Source organism: Thalassophryne amazonica, chromosome 6, assembly GCF_902500255.1.
Source record: "Thalassophryne amazonica chromosome 6, fThaAma1.1, whole genome shotgun sequence".
Taxonomy (NCBI): Eukaryota; Metazoa; Chordata; class Actinopteri; order Batrachoidiformes; family Batrachoididae; genus Thalassophryne; species Thalassophryne amazonica.
Window position 1 is genome coordinate 56,609,291 of NC_047108.1, and position 24,944 is coordinate 56,634,234.

General features: G+C 40.6%; 1 protein-coding gene and 1 long non-coding RNA gene across 2 annotated transcripts in view; both read right to left on the reverse strand.

The window, feature by feature from the left end:
- LOC117512209 (plexin-A1-like) overlaps nt 1-24,944 on the reverse strand; it is a 1,069,160-nt gene that overhangs the window by 396,307 nt on the left and 647,909 nt on the right. Inside the window, 1 exon segment of the mRNA XM_034172199.1 lies at nt 4,817-4,931. Coding sequence (XP_034028090.1) covers nt 4,817-4,931 — 115 coding nt within the window.
- Nucleotides 8,828-24,751, reverse strand: LOC117512214. The gene is made up of 3 exons (XR_004561247.1): nt 24,683-24,751; nt 12,856-12,861; nt 8,828-8,838 (listed from the first exon to the last, which is right to left on the reverse strand). It is a non-coding gene; the product is annotated as an uncharacterized LOC117512214 (long non-coding RNA).

Sequence of the window (24,944 nt, forward strand, 5' to 3'; positions counted from 1 at the left end):
AAAGTGTTTGAACATATCATTTGATTCGAAAGGCTTTGCTTAAAAAAAAAACAACAGACTTTTGGAAATGAGATTATTTTAAAACTGAAAACCTATTCTCTCCACGTGCTCAAGAATAAATGACATACATGCAGATATACAGACAGTTCAGCAACATTTTGGGGATACCACATATTCTCAAGTTGTCCAACAGTGAAGATTAGTCAACCAATTAAAACAAAATGCTGAACCTGAAAAAAAAAAATCTGCATAAAGGACTGATAAGCTAACTAATGTGTATTGTATTTGCAACACACCTGAGTGTAAACCTTTGTGGTTAAATTTGTGGGGTATAAAACCAGAACATGAAAATAATGAAAGTTAAATTCTAATGTGGATGTAAGACTTAGTCCCTCATGATTTTAACTCTTAATTTTGAGATGATATCATCTCATGGTTTTGAGAGATATGAATATTAGCAAAGTGAAGAGGCATGACTACATGGGAAAAAAGTGTCACATAACCTCATCATGTCAAGTTCATGTTTCAAAACAAACTCAATGATCAACAATGTCTTGAGAGTGTGACTTAATATTAGGTAAACCAAAGCTAAGAGGCTAGAAACATTCATCATATGAACAATTAGTTTCAGAAATTATCATCTCCACTTAAGTCAAAGGCCATGGTCTGGGAACTGCACATCTTCAAAGTCTGTGCCCTCAAACAGAGGGGACAGCACCATATTATGACATTTCATAGATGTGGGGCATAATTTCTAACAAGTATGCATACAGAAAACAGGGTCTAAATGATATGCACAACAATTTTACTGCATGCATTGTGATGTATAAAAACAAACCACACCCAAAACATTAGCACATGCACGAAAACTGTGACCTATACATATGGACACTGTGGAGACTGTTATAATGTGAGTGGGAGCATTACACCTACTATAACGTTGTGTGCGAATGAGTCATAACACGTACATTTAATTCCACTAAACACACATCACATAAACATCTGCTTTGTCATCAATAAATAAACAACAGTGCTCTGACAGCACAATATCCCCCACTAGCAATACAAATGCTGCTATGGCACAAGTGCTTGCTATATTCTGATTACATTTCAAGGTATGTGATAGCTGATTTCAGAATGCAGACACTAACTCATGCAACTGGCATGTCTAGATTTGTTAATCAAAGGCCATAAATCTGACAAAATGGGCACAACTCGAACAATATGATAATTTGTACATTACCAACCTATAACAAGGACTTGTACAAAAGTCCTTCCATAAATGTGAGAGGAGTTGATTTCATAACACTTGTACTGTTCTGGGATGGACGGACGGACAGACAGTCAAGTGAACAGAAATCGCCACAACATATCCCCCTTTGGGCCTTTGGCCAGCGTGGAGTAGAAATGGGTTGTTACAAGGGGAGACTGAGAAGAATTTGAACCTGGTTTCTCAGAATGCAAAATATGGAAGACCTTGCCTACTTTTTTCTGGGTCAGGCTCAAAACTTATCAAATTGGGCAGTACGGTCTCATTTGAGGGCAGGCGCTAAAGGGGTAAAAGATGACACATATGATGTAATTTCTCTACTTTGGGGACAGAAACATGCCATTTTTCTCTGAGTTTTTGCAAAGAATGCAAAGAAGTGACGATGCGGTGGAAAGTGGACGTGTTGTGGTTTGTTTATGACTCGGAGCTCAAACATGTCGAGGCGGTTGTGTAGGTGAAAGAACGCAGCTACTCTGGTTAGCTGTGCAGGCTAATACTTACCGACACGACCTCTCCCATTTGCCCAGTCTTCACTTCTACACTGGGAACTGAAAAACTGCACATTTTCATGACTGCTTCTGTGATTGCAGCCGAAAAAAAAACAGTGCACCATTTTTCCGCGTGAAGTTATGCTGTGTATATATTGTGCAATGGGACCAGCTATCCCCATAAGTGGTTAAATCCTGCAAAATCATGCAGGGTTCAAGTGAGACTGTGCTGCCCTATTGTCCCTCGTAGGTGTGATAGTGAGCCATAATTATTCCAGAGGATTGTCCAACTGTTAAATATATAAGACAACTCTGATTTTACATTAAACCACATTTCATATGTCATCAATGCAGCACAGCTGCTGAAATGTAAATATATCAGTGGTGGACAGGACTTGATTATCAACATCATCTGAACAAATTTGTGCCTGCTATACTGGTATGAATCAATTTTTTTCCCTCCTGAAATTTTACATTAATAAATGGACCCACTCAATTTTCACTTTTCAAATTTTGTTAGAAGAGATTTTGTCATAGGGCAAAAGGGTCTTTTTGGGTGTGCGTGTTACAGCATGATTTTTATGCATGTTTGTATTTTGGTTTCATATTTTATTTTGAAGTGTGTGGTTTTATTTTGATGTGTTTTGAGGCATTTGCATTTACTTCCTGTTGAATTCTTCCAAGTGGTTACACCTGGAGCGGGTTTGCTTTAGCCAGTACTATAGGTGTGGTGGTGGAAGTCAGTGGACTGGGGCACTTTATAGGATGGGAGTGTATGTACGAAGAAGCAACTACATGAGGCAACTGTGAGAGGATGCGAGTACCGGAGTTCGAATGAAGCAGAGGGAATGACGAGGATGGCACGGTGGAGGAAAGCTTGGGTTGGAGCAGCAGTAGCAGCAGCAATGTTGGTGGCAGTGGCAGCGACAATGATGAACGGTGGTGTGGAGCCAAGTACAATGCATAACACGGCAGGCATAACGTAAGTGAGTATGCACATAAGTGAGTATTTAGTACTCTGGCATGGGAGAAACCTGACTGTTGTTATTAGCCTGCACTGCCGTGCGAATGAGTGACTGCCTCAAGTTTTATGTCTCAGCTTTGGCTTCTTCGGTTGGAGGACCTCCAAGGGGAGAATTAACGGCCTGGGAAACCAGAGCACGATGCGCATCATGGCAGCTGGGCAGAGTTTCTCTGCCCCTGAGTGTAAGTTTTCATTTAGTGCTCTGGTAGGACTTCTGCCCTGTGCTTATGGAAAACGCTGTTTGTTGAAGGAACTGTTTACTGCTGTGAGCTCCCTGTCTTTCAGGTGTCCTGGAGGGGTGCAGCTCGAGTTATACTGCCGGACTCCACAGCCAGCTCCTCCCCGTCCGCTTCCTCGTGACTGGACTGATTAACTCTTTGTACTTTTTTCTCTTAGTGTATTTTGGTATATTTTTAGCTTGTGATAAGTTATTATTATTATTAATGGTTTATGGGTTGGTCTTTTGGCTGATTGCACTACTTGCCTCATTTTAAAAGAACTTCTTTAGTGTTTTAATATTTGAGTTCCTAGTACTCACCAAACACTAGGTGGCATTGTCTGGCTGTCTTATCCAGCTCGGCTGCAGCATGCGCCAATTCATAAGTCCGACGTCACTCTGTATGATTCCGGCTATGTGTGATGAGGGTATTAGTCACTGTCAAGTCATTCTGAAGTCATCAATCTGGAAGTCCCAAATCAAGTCTCAAGTCACCTGTGAAACACTTGGTTGTCATTGTGACTTGAAACTAGACTTAGGACATGCTGATTCATGACTTGAGAGTGACTTGATGGTGACTTAATCCCACCTCTGCTTGTGGGTATGCAATTGCTTTAATTGTCTGTGTCATGTCACTGCTGTGATCAGTATGATTATTGAATTCTGTTGTAGATTTTTATTTCTTCTCATCCTCTCAAATGTAATGATAAGTACACATTTCTGGCTTCTTGTGGAGGGTTGAATACTAATCAGGTGTTTTGCATTGATGTTGGCGAGTAGAAGGCTGGATATGAGGTAGATCAACAGGCACAAAGTAGTGTGTGATTTATATGATTTTGCTTGATGGTGATTGTACAAATGCTTTAATAAGTCTGATTTTTGTTTCTTTGTACCCCATTTTTGTCTTTTGTTCATATACTTTTAGTATAAATCCTACGCAATGTTTTATAAATGAGTTCCGTGGATTCCAGCCATCCCAACAACCTTCACACCTACATGCAGTCTTTTGTGTCTGGTGGTGTAATTTTCTGTTTGAAATGTTTTAGACATAGACATAACGCCAGTGAAAGGGAGTCAATCTTGAGCTTGTGGGTGGGTAAGAGTTTTCATACACATATAACATTTAGGATGATAGTTCACAATTTCATTTGCATACTCATTCACCCTGGCTTATTTATAAATGAATAAATCCACTACTGCTTGGAGTGCAACAGCTGCTGCTGGGCCACTCACAGCAGCACTCATACACACACACACACACACACTCTCTCTCAAATGGTTTATAGGTCCCAGCTGCACCACCAGCATTATGGTGCTACTATCATACAGTGTTTTCTTGTGTGTGCAGGAGAGAGAGAGAGAGAGAGAGAGAGAGAGAGAGAGAGAGAGAGAGAGAGAGAGAGAGAGAGAGAGAGAGATGGGTGACAAAGGAAAAAAAAACATAATGCATCTAAATAAGGTGCTGGCCACCACTGGGGTTCAATGGATGGATGAGATTTGTTATATCACACAGAAAGAACGTGGAAATAGGCTGAGATGCAGCTTTGTGTCATATTTGGATGACCTACCATGCATCCAGGAAAAACAGTTTACATTTTTAATCTCAATGTTTTACAGTTCTGGTAGGACCACATTGAAAATCAAGCATACACTGGCCAGTTGTGAGGTCAAGCTGTGACAAATTTCAAAGTTTGTAGAATGTTAATTTCTTAATTTTTTCATTTGTCTATAAACATCTGCATTCATGATGTGTATCCATGTTATTATTATTTGTGTGTGTGTGTGTGTGTGTTGGTGTCCACATGACTAGCTCTCACCTCTGATGTGTTGACTCGTCCCTCCTGGAAAGAACAGTCGCTGGCATCTTGTGTGCACACGTGGCGATATTTACACCAGTGACACGGGAATTTCCCATTAACACATGATAGGCACCTGGAGATAGTAACAGGGAAAGAAAGAGGAAAAAACAATATTATTTTGGTTTTGCTAGAATAGCTAGTAACACTTTATATTAACTGCACGCTATAAAGCATTAGTAAATCATTTATAAAGTGTAGGTAAATGCTTAAATAACTACTTGCAAAACATTTACAAAGCATTCCTTTTTATTAGCTACTCATTGGTAAGAACATAAATAGATGGCTTAATTATTATTAATAACAAAATATATAATGTCTTTATAAAGCATTTATAAATGATTTTTTAATTCTCTATAAACCATTTAAAAACCCACAATAACGACTTCTCTCTGCACCTATTATTTGTTCATCACATTCCTTTTCTGTTCTTTCAGTTGCTACGTGCTCACTGCTGTCTAATTCTTTTCTCTTTTCCTTTTTAGCTCTCTCAAATACTGTACCTCTGGTTAAGGAGGTTCTCATATTGAGCTTTTTCCCAGTGCCATCTTTTTATTTATATTATTATTATTTTATTTTTAAACTCATCACTCATCTTCAACCGGTTTTCCAGGCTCGGGTAGCGGGGGCAACAGCTCCAGCAGGGAACCCCAGACTTCCCTTTCCTGTGCCACATTGACCACCTCTGACTGGGGGATCCCGAGGCGTTCCCAGGCAATGTGGAGATATAATCTCTCCACCTAGTCCCGGGTCTTCCCCGGGGTCTCCTCCCAGATGGACGTGCATGGAACACCTCCCTAGGGAGGTGCCTAGGAGGCATCCTTACCAGATTTATTTATTTATTCATTATTATTATTTATTAGTCCTTAAATTTATTTTATTTTATTCAGTTCCTTTATTTAAATTTTTAGCACCCAATCATTTATTTATTTTATGTGTTATTAATTAAAATTCTTAATTTTCAGCACCCAGTCATTTCTAGGAATATAAACCTATTGTTTTTTCAAACCAAATAAGATGTGATTTTATTTACCTCGCCGACAAATGGCTGCAACACCAAGTACAAATGATACTATATTGCCAACAGATGGCAGCAGCTCACACAATTGTTCAACAAATTAAAATGAGGAAGATGTCCTACGACACTTCCTCTTTTGTTCTCACTGACGACGAACGTCCGAGGAGAAAGATTAAATTGAAAAGTGGTTTTACCCATTTTTCGGACTGTATGGACAAATGTTGCTTAATCACTGGCATTCTCACACACGCTTCCAGTGGACACCTCATTAAAAATGATGGTTAATCAGCTATGCGCATAAGTGTTCACAAAAACTAGGCTAAAGCTGCATTGGCTAACCGTTGTTCTACCAAATCTAACTGATTAACTTATTCTAAGGTTGAAAATCATCAAGCGGACACTTTGTTTCCATCTTAGAGGCTATCCGCTTGATCAATGTGAATTTATATCGTACGATTTAAAACCTCACTTGGTTTTTAAGACCAGTTAGCCAATTAGCCACTATTGCTTAGTAGGTAATGGTGACCTGCTCTGAACCCACATTTAGCTATCAGTTAGCAACTAATGGCGGCTCAATTACTCGCAAATCGACACCACCTCCTAATTGAACATCACTTTAACATTTTGTGATGAATGAACCCGCACGCCTCCTCTAAATCTGCCGCACCAATTCCTCAAAACAAAATATGCATTATAAGCATTTATAAATGGGCATGTAAAAGTGAATTGGTCAACTGTTGGTGACTCTGAGTATAATATGTAATTAGCATCTACATATGAGTTAAAAATGCAAATGTAACTACCACTTTAGTTAAGCTCACACCAAATACTTTACTAACAGCTTGTAAAAGCTTTATAATAGTATTTTTAAGTTTACTAACACATTGATAAGCATTTATAAATGGACCTATAAAAGAAAATTGGTCAACTGTTTGAGATTTGATTAAAATGTATAATAGGCATATATAAATGAGTTATAAAACATTTAATCACCACAAGGATATTTCAAATGCTTAACTAATGCTCAGTTTAGGCTCATTCGTACATTGAAAGAAGAATTTGTACAAAGATAAAGTCTTTAAAACTGCATACTTGTATTGATGGGGAAAGAGCCTTGAGCTTTGTGCATTATTAACAAATGACACATAAGGGTCCTGTCCCACTGGCGTTTAGGAGGATTTGCGCATGAAATGAGGAGACAAAAGCTGAGCGTCCGCAACAAAGGTGGGTGGAAATGACAAATGTCCTGGGGTGGATACATGAGGAAGAAAAGTGGATATAACAGGGAACAGAAGCGAAGGTGACCGCGGAGGCGCCCCCATGAGGGGCACAGTGGCCGTGATGCACTTGCTCCATCCGTGCCCACTCTGTCTGCATGCGCGACATACCATTTGCGACCGTGATGTGGCCGTGCTGAGCACGCGTCATATCTGTTTTGCACGCTGTCCCGGTCCGCCGCCAAGCCGCGCCAACCCGTCGGTTGCGGATATCAGCGGATGACAGGGGATATGTGGCGTGTTGGTTGTGTATGTCCTGCGTATGTCTTCAGTATGTGTTCAGGCAGTGATGCGGATCTCATCCGCAGCAGGAGTTTTGAGCCGCTCAAAAATCCTGGCTGCGGACATACGTGCCTCTGCAGATGATCACGGACGTGTTCGGATGGCGGCCAACTCATACAGGAATGTTACACGGTTATTGCGGTTGTTTGGCGGATGTGGGCCACTTTTATGCACATTCCATCCGCAAATCCTCCTAAACGCCAGTGGGACAGGGCCCTAAAGTATTGAGGAATAAGGAAAAGTACTTAATGCAATCTTTACAAATGTTATAACTGATACATTGAGCATCAACTAATGGTTTATTAATAATTTGTGAGGAAAAATGTAAAGACAAGAAAAATATGATTTGTAAAGTATTTTTATCACTAATGAATAGTGTCTGATTTTATGTTTGTAAATGATGAACTATTAATGATCAACTTTTCTTAAATGGTTTGTAGAGAATTAAAAATATTTTATAAATGTTTTATAAAGAAATTACATATTTTGTTATTAATAATTATTCAGCCATCTATTTATGTCCTTACCAATGACTGACTAATAAAAATGCTTTGTAAATGTTTTACAAGTAGTTATTTAAGCATTTACTTACACTTTATAAATGCATTACTAATACTTTATAGCATGCAGTTAATATAAAGTGTTACCGAATAGCTATCTTCAAGGACCTGTGTATTCATTTTAATTTGTCTCTACTTGTGTTCAGTTTTATTGGATTTTAAAAACTGAGAAACATGTCTCTGTATTTTATATTCAATAAAGTTACTCATACCACCTGTACTAAAACTAGACATATTCTATAAAATGTATGAAACAAATAAAGGCATTTTCACACCTGAAAGTATGGAGAAAGCTCCATAGTAAAAGTCTAAGGTCATGTCTTCACATGTTTCCTCCAGTTAGTTTGATTTCACATTGCGATTTTGAGTTTGTACTTAACATTCATCCCAGTCTCATGTTTTTTTTCATGCTCCCATCACGAAATGGGTCAAATTTTCGTGATGGGTGTTTTTTTTTTTTTTTAACTCACTATTACTAACCCTATTCCTACCCCCAACCCTAACCTTAACCATAACCTAACCCTACTCCTTCACCCAACCATAACCATAATCACCCCAACCAGCCTGCTTCACTTTTAATTTCGTGCAGCCATTACGGAATGAACTGGAATGAATTTGTGCTGCCGTGATGAAAATGAGGTTCGGAACTTTCCATGACATACTTACGTTCTGCTCTCATCTATGTTGTCACTGATTTTTTGTAGAGATACATGCATCTGACGTTGGCTTGTTTGCAATGTGACAGGCAGTTGCCTTTGAATGGAGAAAATTTTCATGCATGTTTTCCAGTTGATTTTATTTCTTTTTCTGAAAAAAAAAGTCAAATTAAATACTTATTCTCCTCATCTCCCCATGTGCTCCCATGACTTATTTGATCTACTTTCATAGTGTTTCTTCTTCTGTATTATTGCATAACATTTGGGATAACATTTGGTCCTAGTCGAAATAGAGTTAAATATACTCTACCACAGGGCTAAATCAACTCAACATAGTGTAAAATCAACTCTTACTGGAGTAAAACCACTTGCATTGACTAGACAGTGTCGCAGACCGAACGGTCCGCCCTAAAACTAGGTCAGCCCTGCCTTCGGGCCCCTTCACACATAGCACAAATAAGTAGGAATCAGGACGAATCACGGTGAAACAGCCCACAGGAAAACATCAAGCTGACATTGGGAGGGACATGCCGTCGGGCAGGCGTGAACAATCCTGCCGCGACAGTTTCATCCACGCTCCTCTCTGTCTTTCAGCCGCTGGTGTGCATGAATATTTGTAGCAACATGTGTACAAGATGTTGAAGGCAGCTCCGATTTTTCACGAATGGCATGCAATTCCTCCTTCATGCGCTAATCGACTTAAATCATTTTATGTGTGAAGGGGCCATTCACTGCGCATGCGTAGTCTGCCTTCTCTCTTGACTCTTGTAGAAAAGAATAACAGAAGCTACAAAAGCTGGAGTATTAACCTAACCAGATCCATCCTACCGAGAGGCAGACTGCTATTGGCTTAGGACTAATCAAATGATCTAATTAACACCTATTGTGCTCTAGTTAGTACCCTCCTAATGACATGGTAGCTTCTAGTTTTTGTTCTTGTGCAGGGGTGCAGGTCTGCGCTCTGAGTTCTGTTATAGTTTATCTTTCTTCCTTTGACCGCGAGCTGCGTGCGCTCATGTGCACGAACGAACCATCTGTGTGTAAATGTGGAGGTGTCTGGAGTTATACTTGATGTGGACATGTCCTGTCTCTGGCAATCAGTCTGTGAGCAGGACTTATGTCCTTTTTTGTCCTGTATTTAACACAGTGATGAGAGAGTTTGAGGGGAGAGCGAGGAGCTGCCTGCAGCCAGCCATTTTTTTTCTTTTAATTGTTCACATGTGCGCGTGCAAACGAATCGTCTGTAAGGGGACTGGAGATGTCCGGACTTGTCAGGCTGCAATCAGCAGTTTTTTTTATTTTTTTTCTGTGCACTTTTTGACCGTGTAGTTTTACTTCATTGTGTACACGATATAAAGACAATCCTGCGTGATTTATACTTCGGGAACAATGGAACACAGCAGGAATCATAAATTGGCATCGGGTAACGTTGTATTGTGAGGGTGTGGCTTATAGTCACGTTGAGTACCGTTGCATTGCTCTGACTTGCACTGAAACCACCTAATTTCTGTGTCTTGTGCTAGACGCATAATAAATTAAACATGTTTAATTTTTGGCATCCGATTTGCTTCGTCCTTTGCGTCCCTCGCGCTGTTGTGGTGTTGAGCTACATCGTCTCGGCATTGGGTTGCTTCCACGTGGCGTCATCTTGACGCTGCACAATGCAACTCGAAGTGGGCCCGGTGTGAAAGGGGCTTTACTTTTGTGAAACATCCTACTTTAATTGATAACATCTATAACTCCAAAACACAATTAGCATAGAGTAGAGCTGTGCTAATGGGAGGCAAACTAGTGTGACCTGAATTTGTCACAGACTAGGCAGGACATACTTCAGGAGAAATGTTGCCATGTATTATTTCAACAATGTGAAGGAAGCCTGCAGATGCAGAGACACAGATCAAAAGAAATCCTTTTGCAGAAAGTGCTTATCAGTCTGTGGCAGGCTGAGCAAGGACACGCATCAACACAGAGGTGCAACACATTCGCACATCAAATGGCTAAATGTACTGAAATAAAAACATTAATATGACAAGTGGTAGCGTGACTTTGCCCTTTAAAACTTTCTTCCAGTTGTTACAGAGGCCAAGATGCACACTACAAACTCAAAGAATGAACACTCAGTGATCCACTCCTCCCTTCTTATTCTCTCCATGCTTGGAGGCTTACAGTGGTGGCCAAGTGGTTAATGCACTTGGTTTCAGTGCGGAAGGTTCCCGGTTCGAATCCCACCCCTACCACATTTCTACATGTAATGTGGAGTTGCGTCAGGAAGGGTAAAATTTGTGCCAATTCAACATGCAGATCCACCTTGGATTTGCTGTGGTGACCCCGAGTACAAAACAAGGGAGCAGCCGAAGGGACTTACTTACTTGGAGGCTTACAGTGAACTAAGCTGGCAGACTGAGATAAGCCTGTTTTTAAGCAAAACTTGTTTTTCTCCTTTTATTGTAGAATTAAGAAAACAAAATTATTATATACAAATTCAATTAACAGACACAAACATATACTGTAGCAAGAAAAAAACTGCAGTAGATGAAATGGTTAAATAACACAAAGGTTTTCTTTGGTGTAATGAAATTAAAACATTGCCTCAGCCCGTTGCTTTTGCTATCATGATGGTTAAGAATAAGTAAATGAAGTAGCAGACTCATAGTATTGTTTTACAGAGCAATAATCCATTTTAAGGGAACATGAAGTCTTTCTTGTGGCCCCAAAGCCTGTGTTTGATCTATTTTTTCTTGCACGTTTTAATATCAGCACTGTATTCTATTACACTCTGCTTTCTGTCAATCATCTGACACACACAAATAAACAGAACTGTTCTTAGTGTATTGTCAAATTCTTACATGGTGAGTTTATGTTGAGAAAAAAAAATTGCTTTAATTCAAACTCAAAACTCTGTTTACAGTTAAAAAAAATTAACATCAATATTTAAAGACATAGACAGAGAACTGGACTACAACTCAAAAAGCCATGAGCATTCTCCTTCAATTAAGAGCTGAACTGATAGTCTTCCCACCACTTTTGTACTCAGTTTAATTACATGTTGGCAGCACACTTTTTTGCTTTATGCTGTCACGATCCCCCAGGCCCCCGACCACCCCACCACCACCACCACTCTGTGACACACACACACACACACACACACACACACACACACACACACACACACACACACACACACACACACACACACACACACACACACACACACACACACACACAAAGTGTCACTCTGGTGTTTTTCAAACTGTCAATGCAGCTGTTGTACTGAACTGGGAAAAAAAAAAAAACCTCATGCAATTTAAAAAAATGCTGGAATCTTTGACTTAAAACACTGGGCACAACAGCAGTTTTTCCAATAATGCCACAAGCATGAATTTCATTACAGACTGTGGAACCTGTAATTCGACTATTTTTTTAACTACCTACACAACAACCTAACAACAACCCACAACTGATTTCTCAAGTAGGTCAGTGCTCAAAGCTACTGTATATTAATTAAATGTCACCAAAACTCTATTATCCCATGAGCTGTGGCTTTATGAGGCCCTTTGTTCCATCATGCACAAGGATTCATATCCAACTGGCAGCATTTCAGAAGCAGAGCATTTGCTTACTTGTTGATTTGGTCAATTTTTCTTTATTTATTTATTTTTTTTTTTTTTACATATGGGTGAGCAAACTGTGGAGTTATAATATTACTTTTCATTTTTGCATATTTTAATCATGTTTTATGTTGCTATTTCCTTCTTTATTGTGCTGAAGTCAACACAGTTCATACAGTACAAGTCCAGCTCAAAACAACATGGATCAAAGACTGGTGGTTATGTTCTATTGTTAAAAATACACTTTACTAATGAGACAAGATGATGGGTAAATTCATGAATCATGTGAAAACCACACCCTGACTGGGTGGGCAGATGTATACCAGAGGTGGCATCCATCAAAAACAGAACTGGCAAATAATCTTCATGGAGCAGAGATCCACTTCTGAGACATATTTGAAACCCACTGTACCACTACTGGTGGAACCACAAGGATGGTCTTGAATGACCACAATTTCCTCTGGCAGCAATGGCGCAACCCTGATGTGATGCAACCATGTCTACTGCAATTTAGGGGTCAGACAGAAAAAAGCCACTTGCAGTGATGAACCCAGACTGTTCCAGATAGATTAAGTAAATTCAGAATTGGGCATGCTGACAAAGTTCTTTTAAGATTCTGTGTTTACCCCATGATTTTTACACATGCATGGTAGCCTAAAATACATGCTCAGAACAGGTACAGGGTCAGTATATAACAGTGGAAGCCATCAGATCTCAGAAGTCAAGCCGAAAAGGTCCACTTGGCTGGCAGTCTGTTTGAGGACCAGTTGTGAGCATATATCTCCATGACGAACTGGAGTTATGTGAGACAGATTATTGCCAAATGTGCCAAATCCCAATGTAGCTCCAAACCAGATCCACTGTGGTGACTCCAAGCAACCGGGGGTATTCAAACGACAACAACAGACTGTTATAAAGCAGCAACATGGATGATTTTTTTAACAATTTGAGTCATCTAGTCATCTAGTCACCTGTTTCCAAAAAAACAAAAACAAAACAAACAAACAACAACAAAAAACAATAGGAGCATTTTGAAATTTCATCAATTGTCAAATATCAGACTTTGCAGAAAATATAATAAATGTCACACCCTCACTGTTTGACTGACATGAACTCTGGAAACTCCAAAAGAAAAAAAAAAAAAACAAAACAAAAAAAAAAAACAGTTAGCCAGTTTACTTTTTGCCACAACACTGTGGCATGCTGTCTCTCCCAGAGATAATATTTTGTAAAATAAACTAACTCTTTCCTGTGGACTTGAAGTGCATATCTCACTCCAGTCAATGCTATCTTTAAAAAAAATTATACACCAGATCACAAATCATTTCTTCCAAGTGTTAGACAGAGTGTGTTAGAAAAATTCACAATAAATTAAGAGCCATTTTTATCCATAATCGTTACGTAAACTTGTGGACCAAGTTTTAGCTAGCTGATGGTGGTCAGCAGCCACTTAAGACCCTTTCACACTGGGCCTGCATAGAGTTGCATTGTACTGCCTATCTACTACACAGGAATGGCTGCATATGTAGCAAGCAGGGGGAGACGTTTTAGCCCGCTTCTTCTTCGCTTGTGGTTTTGGCATGCCTCTTTTTTGTCTGTGGTTTGGAAGCTTCACTGCCAGCAAAGTTCTATAGACTCCAGCAGGATGAATAAAATTTAACAATGCAGGTATGTACAGATAAAAAACCTAGGATTTTTGCCGCACTGGCATAGGGTAGCGTACAATTAAGGAGGCTTGGTGTACAGTAGTGGAGTGTTGCATAGACGTGCGTAGAGCACAGCGTCTAGTGCTCTATGCTGAATGTCTATGAAAAAATTAAACAGGTTTAATTTTTTGCATCCATTTTGCGGACCCCTTTGCATCCCTCAGTGTATTGCCACATAGGGCTGCATAAGCTCCGCACAGAGCTTATGCAGCCTCCTTCAATAGTCATAGTCATAGTAATAGGCATAGTCGGCATGCAACTCTACATTTGCCAGGTGTGAAAGGGGCTTGAGTTTGATGCTCGGGCTTAAGCCCCTTTCACACCTGGCCCACTTCAAGTTGCGTAGTGCAGCGTCATGACGACACCATGTGGATGCAACCTAGTGCCGAGACGATGTAGCTCAATGCCACAACAGGGTGAGGGACACAAAGAATGAAGCGAATTGGACACCAAAAATTAAACATGTTTAATTTTTTCTGCGTCGGGCACAGGACACAGAAAGGAAGTGGTTTTAACGCAAGTCAGGGCAATGCAAGGGTACTCAACGTGACTGGAACCCACACCCACTCAATACAACGTTACCCGACGCCAATTTATGATTCCTGCTGTGTTCCATTGTTCCCGAAGTATAAATCACCTAGCATTGTTTTTATACGGTGTACACAATTCAGTAAAACTACACGTTCAAAGAGCACAGAAAAAAAAAAAAAGAGCTCAGCCTGGCAGCAGCTGCAGCTACTCACACTTAAATTCAATCACAACTGTGTTTAAATAAAGTCCATAAAAAGTCCTGCTCACAAACTGATTGCCAGAGACAGGACATGTCCACATCCAGTAAAAAGTCCGGACATGTCCAGTCTCCTCACAGACGATTCATTTGCATGTGAACAATTAAAAGAAAAAAAAAACTGGCTGGCTGCAGGCTTACTCTCCCCTCAAACCCTCTCATAATTGTGTTAAATAAAGGGAAAAAAGGACATAAGTCCTACTCACAGACTGATTGCCAGAGACAGGACATGTCCACATCAAGTATAACTCCAGACAGCTCCACATTTACTCATGGACGGTTCGTGCGGACGTGCATGCACATACACATACCTTGTGGTCAAAGGAAGAAAGATAAACTATAACAGAAATCAGAGCGCAGACCTGTATCCCTGCACAAGAACAAATATAAACTAGAAGAGAAAAGCCCCTTTCACATTGGCGTATTTGTAGAGCTGCTCATTGTGGCGTTGTGTTTCATTTAAACACGCCCGAAATACACGCATACTCAGCCTTTTTCAATGTTTGTTTCATACTTGCAGCTGTGTGTGTTCGCATTTTAACGTGTGCACACAGTTGCATGTACCATGCTGCTATTAAACCAGTTCAGTGCTATTTTCTGCCTCTGTGGAAGTGCACTCTGTTATCTACTGCAGGTGTGGTGCAACTCAAAAACAGAGTCATTTAACATTATTATTATTATTATTATTATTATTTTTTTTTTTTTTGTCTTGGTGGATCACTTTCATTGAGTCCAGATGCTGCTGAGTCTGGCTGTGGTAAAGGCTGCCCTGAATGAAACGCTGTGACTTGTTAAACTTTTAAAGCTCCGGTTGCTCTGATCCGCTGATTTGATCAGACCTGATCAATCAGGGCGTTTGATGAGCGCACCAACATGCAGCGAGGGCTCTTTTATTTTAAAGTCACAGGTCTGATCAGACCTGATCGATCAGGGCGTTTGATAAGCACACCGACATGCAGCGAGTGCGCTTTTATTTTAAAGTCACAGATCTGATCAGACACACACAGAGAGAGAGAGAGAGAGAGAGAGGGAGAGCGCGCGCGAGAGAGCGAGCGACTGACCTGCTGTTTCTGTTGTGTTTCTGGATTTCTGAGTTGAGGTTTGATTCCCTGTTCTGAACACACAGGTGCTGTGGGCTGTGTTCTCATGTTCTCCAGCTGACACACTCAGTTTTTGGTTGTGTACAGGAGCGCCATGTTGCACAGACTTGCATTTGCATGCAGTAACGCTGTGCTGTGCAGACCTGCTTAAAACTGAATCCAGTGCTCTACGCCAAAGAAAATTAAACATGTTTAATTTCTTCCGTCCTAAGCGCGTAGCCCTCAGCATACTGCTGCGTATGGAGCAAAAACTCCACGTAGAGCTGCTAAAAGTGGGCGTAGAGCTGCTCAACTCAGTGTAGACGGTACACTGCAATGAGCAGCTCTACGAATACACCAATGTGAAAGGGGCTAAATCAGAGTGCACAGTGTGGCTGCAGCCAAATTGCCTGCAGGTTCTCTTCTGCGTTCTCACCTCCTCTCTGCCCCCCTGCTGCGTGCACATGACACAGACATTCCTGTGTCATCATGACGCCGCATGAAGCAACTCGAAGCAGGCCTGATGTGAAAGGGGCATTATGACAGCTCATCAATCTAAGTTGCTTTTTGTATTCATACACCGTTAGCCAGAAGGATTGATCGTTACAGAAAAAGTGGCAAAGGCTACCATACCTTTTTATGAAAGCCTGCCATCTCAGCTTTTCAATAGCTGCAGTTAAGTCCCTTTCACATTGGCATATTCATAGAGCTGCATATTGCAGTGTTGTGTTTCGTTTAAATATGCTCGTAATGAGCACGTACTTAGCCTTTTTCCATGTTCGTTTCATACTTGCAGCTGCATGTGTTCACTTTTTTAATGTGTGCACACAGTCGCGTGTACCTTGCCGCTATTTAAACCCATTTCATTCCTGCAGCTGCAGGCTGTGCAGAACACATCACTGCACTTGGAAAACAGTGGACTGTATCATGAGGTTTTTACAGCTGCATTACTGCCACGATCAGGACGTTTGATGAGCGCACTGACATGCAGCGAGTGCGCTTTTATTTTAAAGTCACAGATTTGATCAGATCTGATCGATCAGGGCATTTGATGGGCGCACCGACATGCAGCAAGTGCACTTTTATTTTAAAGTCAGGTTTGATCAGACAGAGAGAGAGAGAGAGAGAGAGAGAGGGGGGGGGGGCAGAGGGAGAGAGAGAGACAGAGTGAGTGTGAGGGAAAGCGCACGAGAGAGAGAGCGACCGACCGACCTGCTGTTTCTGTTGTGTTTCTGGATTTCTGAGTTGAGGTTCGATTCCCTGTTCTGAGCACACAGGCGCTGTGGGCTGTGTGCTCATGTTCTCAGCTGATACCTCTGGATGCAGCACACAGTTTTTTGTTGTGTACAGGAGCGCTGTGTTGCACATACCTGCGTGCAGTAACAGTGTGCTGCACAGACCTGCTTAAAATTGTGTCCAGCGCCCTACGCCAAAGAAAATTAAACATGTTTAATTTCTTCCGTCCAACGTGTGTAGCCCTCTACATACTGCTGCGTAGGGAGAAAAAACTCGACGTAGAGCTGCTAAGAGTGGGCGTAGAGCTGCTCAACTCAGCATAGACGATACGCCACAATGAGCAGCTCTACGAATACACCAATGTGAAAGGGGCATTACATGGACCACAAGTAAACTGATTTAACAATCAGATCAAAATCACGCCATGTACACAGCTTCATCTGATTAGATAAGCCCAATCCAATCGAAATTGCTAAGTATGAAATTATGAATTACGATTGAAACATTTTCTATATACACAAAAGACCTATTTCTGAATGAATGAATTTATTCGGCACACAAAATTCCTTGTCACAAATTAAGATTTTACAGTCAGCAAATGTGGTCAAAAGGGTGTAGGCAGAAGCAAAAGCTTATATACACCCACCACTTTTGCCATAATAATTATATATATATATATATATATATATATATATATATATATATATATATATATATATATATATATATATATATATATATACTCAACAAAAATATAAATGCAACACTTTTGGTTTTGCTCCCATTTTGTATGAGATGAACTCAAAGATCTAAAACTTTTTCCACATACACAATATCACCATTTCTCTCAAATATTGTTCACAAACCAGTCTAAATCTGTGATAGTGAGCACTTCTCCTTTGCTGAGATAATCCATCCCACCTCACAGGTGTGCCATATCAGGATGCTGATTAGACACCATGATTAGTGCACAGGTGTGCCTTAGACTGCCCACAATAAAAGGCCACTCTGAAAGGTGCAGTTTTGTTTTATTGGGGGGGGGGGGGGGGGAATACCAGTCAGTATCTGGTGTGACCACCATTTGCCTCATGCAGTGCAACACATCTCCTTCGCATCATCTGTGAAGAGAACACCTCTCCAACGTGCCAAACGCCAGCGAATGTGAGCATTTGCCAACTCAAGTCGGTTACGACGACGAACTGGAGTCAGGTCGAGACCCCGATGAGGACGACGAGCATGCAGATGAGCTTCCCTGAGACGGTTTCTGACAGTTTGTGCAAAAATTCTTTGGTTATGCAAACCGATTGTTTCAGCAGCTGTCCGAGTGGCTGGTCTCAGACGATCTTGGAGGTGAACATGCTGGATGTGGAGGTCCTGGGCTGGTGTGGTTACACGTGGTCTGCGGTTGTGAGGCTGGTTGGATGTACTGCCAAATTCTCTGAAACGACTTTGGAGACGGCTTATGGTAGAGACATGAACAGTCAATACACGAGCAACAGCTCTGGTTGACATTCCTGCTGTCAGCATGCCAATTGCACGCTCCCTCAAATCTTGCGACATCTGTGGCATTGTGCTGTGTGATAAAACTGCACCTATCAGAGTGGCCTTTTATTGTGGGCAGTCTAAGGCACACCTGTGCACTAATCATGGTGTCTAATCAGCATCTTGGTATGGCACACCTGTGAGGTGGGATGGATTATCTCAGCAAAGGAGAAGTGCTCACTATTACAGATTTAGACTGGTTTGTGAACAATATTTGAGAGAAATGGTGATATTGTGTATGTGGAAAAAGTTTTAGATCTTTGAGTTCATCTCATACAAAATGGGAGCAAAACCAAAAGTGTTGCATTTATATTTTTGTTGAGACACAGTAGTGTTCAGAATAATAGTAGTGCTATGTGACGAAAAAGATTAATCCAGGTTTTGAGTATTATATTTCTTATTGTTACATGGAAAACAAGGTACCAGTAGATTCAGTAGATTCTCACAAATCCAACAAGACCAAGCATTCATGATATGCACACTCTTAAGGCTATGAAATTGGGCTATTAGTAAAAAAAAAAGTAGAAAAGGGGGTGTTCACAATAATAGCAGTGTGGCATTCAGTCTGAGTTCGTCAATTTTGTGGAACACACGTGTGAATCAGGTATCTCCTATTTAAGGATGAAGACAGCACCTGTTGAACATGCTTTTCTCTTTGAAAGCCTGAGGAAAATGGGACGTTCAAGACATTGTTCAGAAGAAGAGCGTAGTTTGAGAGACAGAGACGCGTGGAAGAAAACGGAAAACAACCATCAAAATGGATAGAAGAATAACCAGAATGGCAAAGGCTCACCCATTGATCAGCTCCAGGATGATCAAAGACAGTCTGGAGTTACCTGTAAGTGCTGTGACAGTTAGAAGACGCCTGTGTGAAGCTAATTTATTTGCAAGAATCCCCTGCAAAGTCCCAATGTTAAATAAAAGATATGTGCAGAAGAGGTTACAATTTGCCAAAGAACACATCAACTGGCCTAAAGAGAAACGGAGGAATATTTTGTGGACTGATGAGAGTAAAATTGTTCTTTTTGGGTCCAAGGGCTGCAGACAGTTTGTGAGACGACCCCCAAACTCTGTATTCAAGCCACAGTTCACAGTGAAGACAGTAAAGCATGGTGGTGCAAGCATCGTGATATGGGCATGTTTCTCCTACTATGGTGTGGGGCCTATATATCGCATACCAGGTATCATGGATCAGTTTGGATATGTCAAAATACTTGAAGAGGTCATGTTGCCTTATGCTGAAGAGGACATGCCCTTGAAATGGGTGTTTCAACAAAACAATGACCCCAAGCACACTAGTAAACAAGCAAAATCTTGGTTCCAAACCAACAAAATTAATGTCTCGCAAATGTGAAGAAATCATGAAAAACACAACTAACACAACACAACTGGTTATACAACTAAATACTAGTTTAGTGATTCACAGGATTGCTAAAAAGCAGTTTGAACATAGTAGTTTTGAGTTTGTAGCGTCAACAGTAGATGCTACTATTATTATGAACACCCCCTTTTCTACTACTTTTTTTTACTAATAGCCCAATTTCATAGCCTTAAGAGTCTGCATTGAAGTGTGCATTGCATTGATGAATGCTTTGTCTTGTTGGATTTGTGAGAATCTCCTGAATCTACTGGTACCTTGTTTCCCATGTAACAATTAGAAATATACTCAATACCTGGATTAATCTTTTTAGTCACATAGCACTATTATTTTGAACACTACTGTATGTATATATATATATATATATATATATATATATATATATATATATATATATATATATATATAAAACAACAAATAGCACAGGCATTTGAGATTAATAAATGAACTGAATTCTCTCAACACAACAAAGTAAATAATAATGCACAATGCACAATCCAAAAGTAATAACACCAAATCAATAAACTTAATTGTCCATACTGCAATGAGAGATTATATTACAACCCAAATTCCAGTGACATTGTGTGAATTGACAGGGGCAACAAAAGACTGAGAAAGTTGATGAATGCTCAAAAAACACCTGTAAGGTACATTCCACGGGTGAACAGGTTAATTGGAAATAGATGAGTGTAATGATTGGGTATAAAAGGAGCATCCCCAAAAGGCTCAGCCGTTCACAAGCAAAGATGGGGTGAGGATCACCACAAATGCATGAAAAAATAGTCCAACAGTTAAAGAACAATGTTTGTCAATGTTCAATTGCAAGGAATTTAGGGATTCCATCATCTACAGTCCATAATATAATCAGAAGATTCAGAGAATCTGGAGAACTTTCTACACATAAACGGCAAGGCCGAAAACCAACACTGAATGCCCATGACCTTTGAACCCTCAGGCGGCATTGCATTAAAAACCGACATCATTGTGTAAAGGATCTTACTGCATGGGCTCAGGAACACTTCAGAAAACCAATGTCAGTTAACACAGTTCGTCGCTACATCTACAAGTGCAAGTAAAAACTCTATCATGCAAAGCGAAAGCCACACATCAACAACATCCACAAATGCTGCCGCCTTCTCTGGGCCTGAGCTCATTTGAAATGGACAGATGCAAAGTGGAAAAGTGTTCTGTGGTCTGATGGGTCCACATTTCAAATTGTATTTGGAAATCATGGATGTTGTCTCCTCTGGACAAAAGAGGAAAAAGACCATCCAGATTGTTACCAGCACAAAGTTCAAAAGCCAGCATCTGTGATGGTATGGGGGTGTGTTAGTGCCCATGGCATGGGCAACTTACACATCTGTGATGACACCATCAATGCTGAAAGGTAGATCCAGGTTTTGGAGCAACACATGCTGCCATCCGAGCAACATCTTTTTCAGAGACGTCCCTACTTATTTCAGCAAGACAATGCCAAGTCACATTCTGCACGTTACAACAGCGTGGCTTCGTAGTAAAAGAGTGTGGGTACTAGACTGGCCTGCCTGCAGTCCAGACCTGTCACCCATTAAAAATGTGTGGCGCATTATGAAGCGCAAAATACAACAACGGAGACCCCAGACTGTTGAACAAGTGAAGTCGTACATCAAGCAAGAATGGGAAAGAATTCCACCTACAAAGCTTCAACAATTAGTGTCCTCAGTTGCCAAACGCTTATTGAGTGTTGTTAGAAGGAAACGTGATGTAACACCGTGGTAAACATACCACTGTCCCAGCTTTTTTGAAACATGTTGCAGGCATCCATTTCAAAATGAGCAAATATTTGCACAAAACAATAAAGTTTATCAGTTTGAACATTAAATATCTTGTATTTGTGGTGTATTCAATTGAATATGGGTTGAAGAGGATTTGCAGATCATGGTATTCTGTTTTTATTTACATTTTATACAACATCCCAATTTCACTGGAATTGGGGTTGTAGTTTTATTAAATTTTTTAAAGTCGACTAGAGTACCACATAATTTAATATTTTCAGGACAGATGTTCCAAAAATTTAAATATGTATTTCATGTATTTGTCTCAAATATTGTTCACAAATCTGTCTAAATCTGTGTTCATGAGCACTTCTCCTTTGCCAAGATCCATCCCACCTCACAGGTGTGGCATAGCATTATTATTGCACAGGTGTGCCTTCGCTGGCCACAATATAAGGCCAATCTGAAATGTTTAATTTTGCTTTACTGGGGGGTCTGGGGAGTAAGAAAACCAGTCAGTATCTGGTATGACCACCATTTGCCTCATGCAGTGCAACACATCTCCTTCGCATAAGTTCAGCAGCAGCCAGGCACCATCAAATGAGAGCATTTGCTGACTCAAGTGGGTTATGATAACGGACTGCAGCCAGGTCTAGTGCCCGATGAGGACAACGACCATGCAGATGAGCTTCCCTGAGATGGTTTCTGACTGTTTGTACAGAAATTATTTGGTTTTGCAAAGTGACTGTTGTAGCAGCTGTCCAGGTGGTTGGTCTCAGATGATCTTGGAGTAGAACATGCTGGATTTGAAGGTCCTGAGCTGGTGCGGTTACATGTGGTCTGCGTTTGGGAGACCATTTGGATGTACTGCCAAATTCTCTGAAAAACCCGTGGAGATGGCTTATGGTCGAGAAATGAACATTCAATTAAACAGGCAACAGCTCTGGTGGACATTCTTGCAGTCAGCATGCCAACTGCAAGATCTCTCAAAACTTGCAACCTCTGTGGCACTGTGCTGTGTGACAAAAACTGAACATTTTAGAGTGGGCTTTTATTGTGGCCAGCCTAATGCACACCTCTGCAATAATCAAGCTGTTTAATCAGCATCTTTATTTGCCACACCTGTGAGGTGGGACAAATTATCTCTATATATGGGGTATACGTTGATAGTAATAATGACAATAACATAAATAATAGAAACAACAAAAACAACAACAATAACAGTAATAACCTGAAAGTATCTTTGAGGCATTCACTACCTACATGTTCTCATATCCCAGACTTCCAATGTGCAATGAAATCATAACAGGAGCATGTGTGTTTACCTCTGATGAGGATGATGACAAGGACATTGATTAGTGTTGTGGCCTTGGATGAATCTGTAGACTAATCATGTATTTGTCAAACATGATTGTATAGCAATTAATTGCTTGATATATTGATGACTTCTGTTAATGATAAGACGATACATTGCCACATTTTTCAAATTCTCTGAATGCCACTCTGTGGTTAGTGGAAGCACGATGCAATGATATCCAAGGTTATCATGGCTTTAAGGTATCTAGCCTGATTGTTAAAAAGGTTTAAGGATTCCGAATGAGGTATTTTCAGTCTTTGACATGTTTGGAAATGTGCTCATACTTTAGCCAAGACTGTTTAAGGTTTTCAAGGTTTTCTGAGAGTGGCATTATCACTCCTTGACACATTTGTTAAAGTGTTCATAATTTGTCCAAGACTGTGTTAGGTTTAGGGTTTTCTGTGTGTGGTATATCACACCTTGATATGCTAATTCATGTTTGCATACATTATCCAAAAGACTCTTATGATTTTCTGAATGTGATATTATCACTCCTTGACATGTTTGTTAGTTCATATATTATCCAAGACTGGCTTAAGTTTAAGGTTATCTAATTGTGGTATTCTCACTAGTTTTAGAATGTCTATTGATTTGCCCATATGTTATCCAAGACTGTCATAGAACATTGTTGTCTCATTGTGGTATACAGTGGGGTAAAAAAGTATTAAGTCAGTCCCTGATTGTGCATGTTCTCCTACTTAGAAAGATGAGAGAGGTCTGTAATTTTCAACATAGATACACTTCAACTATGAGAGACAAAAGGAGAAAAAAAATCCAGAAAATCACATTGTAGGATTTTTAAAGAATTCAATTGCAAATTATGGTGGAAAATAAGTATATGTGGTGGCCAAGTGGTTAATGTGCTTGGTTTCAGTGCAGAAGGTTCCGGGTTCAAATCCCACCCCTGCCACATTTCTCCATGTAATGTGGAGTTGCATCAGGAAGGGCATCCGGTGTAAAACCTGTGCCAATTCAACATGCAGATCCACCTTGGGTTTGCTGTGGCGACCCCGAGTACAAAACAAGGGAGCAGCCGAAGGGTCAATAATAAAAGTTCAACTCAATACTTTGTAACATAATCTTTGTTGGCAATGACAGAGGTCAAACGTTTCCTGTAAGTCTTCACCAGGTTTGCACACACTGTGGCTGGTATTTTGGCCCATTCCTCCATGCAGATCTCCTCTAGAGCAGTGATGTTTTTGGGCTGTCGCTGGGCAACACGGACTTTCAACTCCCTCAACAAATTTTCTATGGGGCTGAGGTCTGGAGACTGGCTTGGCCACTCCAGGACCTTGAAATGCTTTTTACGGAGCCACTCCTTTGTTGCCTGAGCGGTGTGTTTGGGATCATTTTCATGCTGGAAGACCCAGCCACATTGCATCTTCAATGCTCTCACTGATGGAAAGAGGTTTTGGCTTGAAATCTCATGATACATGGCCCTGTTCATTCTTCCCTTAACACAGATCAGTCGCCTTGTCCCCTTTGCAGAAAAAACAGCCCCAAAGCATAATGTTTCCACCCCATGCTTCACAGTAGGTATGGTGTTCTTGGAATGCAACTCAGCATTCTTCTTCCTACAAACACAACGAGTTTTTATCAAAATGTTCTATTTGGTTTCATCTGACCACATGATATTCTCCCAATCCTCTTCTGGATTCACCCACATGCTCTCTGGCAAACTTCAGACGGGCCTGGACACATACTGGCTTAAGCAGGGGGACATACCTGGCACTGCAGGATTTGAGTCCCTCTCTGCATAGTGTGTAGCCTTTGTTACTTTGGTGCCAGCTCTCTGCAGGTCAATCATTAGGTCCCTCCGTGTAGTTCTGGGATTTCTGTTCATGTTCTC